General features: G+C 43.5%; 1 protein-coding gene across 1 annotated transcript in view; it reads right to left on the bottom strand.

Moving 5' to 3' along the window:
- Positions 1 to 3,531, bottom strand: part of CCKAR (cholecystokinin A receptor) — a 9,508-nt gene extending 5,977 nt beyond the window's left edge. Inside the window, exons 1-2 of the mRNA XM_008055687.1 lie at positions 3,233 to 3,531; positions 2,298 to 2,549 (exon numbers count right to left, since the gene is read on the bottom strand). Coding sequence (XP_008053878.1) covers positions 2,298 to 2,549; positions 3,233 to 3,344 — 364 coding nt within the window. The 5' untranslated portion in view covers positions 3,345 to 3,531. The remainder of the gene's footprint in view (positions 1 to 2,297; positions 2,550 to 3,232) is intronic.
- Between the last annotated feature and the right edge of the window lie 322 nt (positions 3,532 to 3,853).

The raw sequence follows: 3,853 nt of genomic DNA, 5'->3' as shown, positions 1-3,853 counted from the left end.
TGTCAAGGCTGCGGTGGCCGGGAGCTGCCACTGCACTCCAGTCTGGGTGACAGAGTGAGACTCCAACTCAAAAAAAATAAAAAATAAAAAAAGATATACCTCATTTAAAAATATGTGCCTAGGTGTAGTCAGAAAATCTTAATTTCCCCTAATTTTTGTATTGTACATGCACACATATCTTCTTATCCCCTTAAAATTCTCTTTAGAATTATTCAGCTATACATTGTCAGTTTTTCTGATTATCTCTCACCATGATTTCTTAAATTAATATACTTTATATAAATTAGTATTAATTTGAGGGCAGAGGTTTTTAACTTGGGGTCCTTAGCTCACTATGTTTATGGATACAAACTAATTTTCTGAAACTATGTCCAAAGATGTTCCTTTTCTAGGGAGGCTAGCCCTACTTTTCTTAGAGTCTTAAAGGAAACTATGACTCTAAGACCATTAACTAAAAACTCATGTCCTGGGATAGGAGTTGCAGTGTTTTACTATACTGTATCCCAAAGAGTTGATGACATTTAGAGCCAAGAGTAGAGCCCCAAAATCAATAGAGTCAATTCTGTGTAATGGGTCCACTCTGACTATAAACTCATTGTCAGGCAAACATCCATTTTCTTTTTTTTGTCTACCAGTTAGAATTGTAATAAATGTTGATTGTTGATAGTAGTATTGAAGACATTGCAAAATTGAGAGAAGAATTTAAATTACTGAACTTAGAATTCAACAAAATCACTATGGTATTGCAAATACTTTCAGAATTAGCTTGCTTTTCTTTTTGGCCATTACAAATTTTTTTATTGAGTTATAATTCACTCAACATATAATAATATATAATTATATAATAATATAAAATTAAACATTTTGAACTTAATTTTGTGGCATTCACAGTGTCGTAGAACCAGAAAAGCACTCATTTAAAATCTCTTCTCACATACTCTGGTTAAGGGTCCCAAATAATATAACCATAAGATATATATGGGATAGGCCTTGGAAGACTAAATCACTATGAAATGCTAGTTATTATAATTATTATTATTGTTTCCTTTTTTAACAGGGATCTTTTTCACTTTCATTTGTAAGCTCCTTTTTTTCCCCTGAGGACTTGGACCCAGGTTGACACATTCTTGGATATTTGTCTGTGGCATGAGGGTCAGTCATTCATCATCATTTTGTCTGTGCTGAAGACCACTTCCTCAATTGGGAAAAATACAGACTTTTAAAGCTTTCCGGTCCTTTAAAACTGCCTTAGTCAAACTCAGCTCTGCATATTTTACAAGACTTGGGTCAGAACAAAAGATAACTCTCCTCTTATTTCCCATCTCTCCCAGCTAGTTCTCAGAAAAGTCAAAGGACTAGGCAATTTGGCAGCCAGAAGGGAACCAGAAATGTGTTTTTGTTCTGCTTCAGGAGACCTATAGCAGTATGCTCACCACTGTAGTGGCTACAAATCGGGGTTCAAATCTCAGCTCTGTGGCTTTGTACCTGTGTGTGTTTTAGGCACGTTATGAACTTCTCTGTGCCTCTGTTGCCTCCATGATGGGACAAGGAAGAATAACTGTTCACTTCATAGGTTGGTTGGGAGATAAACTGTAGATCATGTAAATAAAAGTACTTAGTCTAACATCGGGTGCATACAAAATACTCAAAAATATTAGCTCTTGGGATTTTTAGTATTATCATTATTTTGGTTGGCACAGGCAGAGAGCTGCAAATCTCAGCCAATTGGGGTCAGCTTAGTGACCCCACACCTCCCAGGAGCAAATTCATCTCCTCACCTAGGAACAGAGATCTCTCTCTTTCTGTCTGCCTGAGATGGTCCCAGCATTTGGGGGAGCAGGCTGAGAAGTGAATCCTAGAACTGTTTTTCAAATATTCCCTAAGAAAACAAGAGGAACAACAGCAAAGAACCCTCCTCCATAGCCCTTGCCATCTCTAGAAACCATGCCTCAAGTTTAGTAGACATCAGGATACAATCCACGGCTTCCAGAAAGGTATAGAACACGGCTTCAAGTCACTTTTGAATCCCTCCTCCCTTCAAACAGAAGCAAACGAAATCAACCTCCTCTGTGTTTTCATATTAACTTACTTCACTCTTAGAAAGTGACTTCTGACACGGATGACTGGGGACCAACTTCTGGGGACTCACATAAAGCCAACACCCACGTCCTTGCTCAGAGCCCCGCATAGCCAGATATTCCATGTTTCAGCACTCAGCAGGGCTCCTGCACTGTGGCCGCTGGGGCTTTGGGAAGATCTGGGACAAGCTCTGGAAAGAGTCACCAGCCACGACTTACCCATGAAGTAGGTGGTGGTCTTGCAAACAGTGCTCCCGAAGATGAAGTCCTTGAGCAGGTTGGGGATGAGGTTGAACGGCATGCAGAAGAGGCAGAGCATGAGGTCACTGACAGCCAGAGACAGTAGGAAGATGTTGGTGACGGTCCTCATCCTCTTGTTCCGAATCAGCACCGTGATGACCAGGGTGTTTCCCAGCACACTGAGCAGGAATATCAAGGAGTACAAGAGAATCTGCACTGCCGGCTGCCACTCTGCAGAGAGTCACAGGGACAAGACAGAGGGATGGAGATGAGGAGAGCGGCATGCTAAGCCCTCGGCGCAAAGTGAACGGATATTTCCTGCCGATTGTTTTCCCATGCAGGGGTGTACATCATCGAACCCAACTATTCCTGCAACTGACAACATTTTGCAGAAACACACAGGCAAGCACAGAGTGAATTACTGGTTTTGAAGAGCTTGGTGTGTGAAAGGATCACTCAGGGAACCACTTTTTCTTAGGAACAAAAGCATCTCAAGTGAACAGTGATCGCTTTCTTCCTGAGCTGCTAAGCATTATTTTTGCTTTAATCAACTTCACGCTGGGTTCCCCCCAGGAAAAGGCAACTGCTACATGGTGACAGCACCTTTTCTGCGAGGCTTGTTAAGTTCAAGCTTGGACACTTGTACTCCCTTCTTGTACACTTAGCTTTCCCCTCCCTGAGCTTTTGTTCCCCCCAAGTCCTATTCATGAATGCTCAGCTCTCTCATGGAGAACAATAGGAATATCTGACCCTATTCCGCTTTCTGATCTCTTATCCAAACTTCTGAACGCATGACTCTCTCCAGTCATGTCTCACAATGACTTTGTTATGTTTTCTTTATCAGCTTTGCCTTTGCTGATTTCTCCCGCAACTCAATAGTTGTCTGAAATAAAACAACAGCTTCTGACACCTACCTTTGGAGGGACGGGGCTGATCCAGGCAGAAGAGCGTCTCATTGTCGAGCCCGAGTTCGCAGGGAGGGGTGATGTTGCTTCCGTTTGCAAGAAGGCTGTCAACCACGTCCATCCTTGCCTCCTGCTTCCCCCAAGTGCTGGTGAGCTGGTGAATGGCTCACTCTCAGCTCATTCCTCTAAAGACCGGAGAGTCTCCCAAGTACAACCTGCCGTGGAGGAGCTGAGAGGGAGGGATTTGCAGGTGTGGGCTTTGTCAGCCATTCCTAAAGGCGACTTGAGCTCGCCTCTCTCAGACCAGCTGGGCAGGCATCTCATTCCTGTTGTGGAAAAGGCAGCGAGTGCCAGCCAAGCCCGCCCCACCTTCCAGGCCCACCCCTCCCACTCCTGGGCCAGTCTTAGGGCCTGGGCACAGTCTGGCTGCATGTTAACCCTTCCTAGAGCATGACTGCTTTTATACATACACATGTGCGCACACACTGAGACACACACACTTCTCAAACCTCTCTGCTCTGTATAGGAACCTGTCCCCATCCCAGACATGCAGAAGAAAGCCCCAACTGGCTGTGTGAGACAGGAACAATTAACACGGTAACAGATACAATAATGCAGACCATCAGACCT

The sequence above is a fragment of the Carlito syrichta genome, unplaced genomic scaffold (assembly GCF_000164805.1).
Source record: "Carlito syrichta isolate Samal-C Ts95f unplaced genomic scaffold, Tarsius_syrichta-2.0.1 Scaffold301929, whole genome shotgun sequence".
Taxonomy (NCBI): domain Eukaryota; kingdom Metazoa; phylum Chordata; class Mammalia; order Primates; family Tarsiidae; genus Carlito; species Carlito syrichta.
Note: the sequence above shows the minus strand (reverse complement) of the source record. Positions and strands in the feature narration are given on the sequence as shown.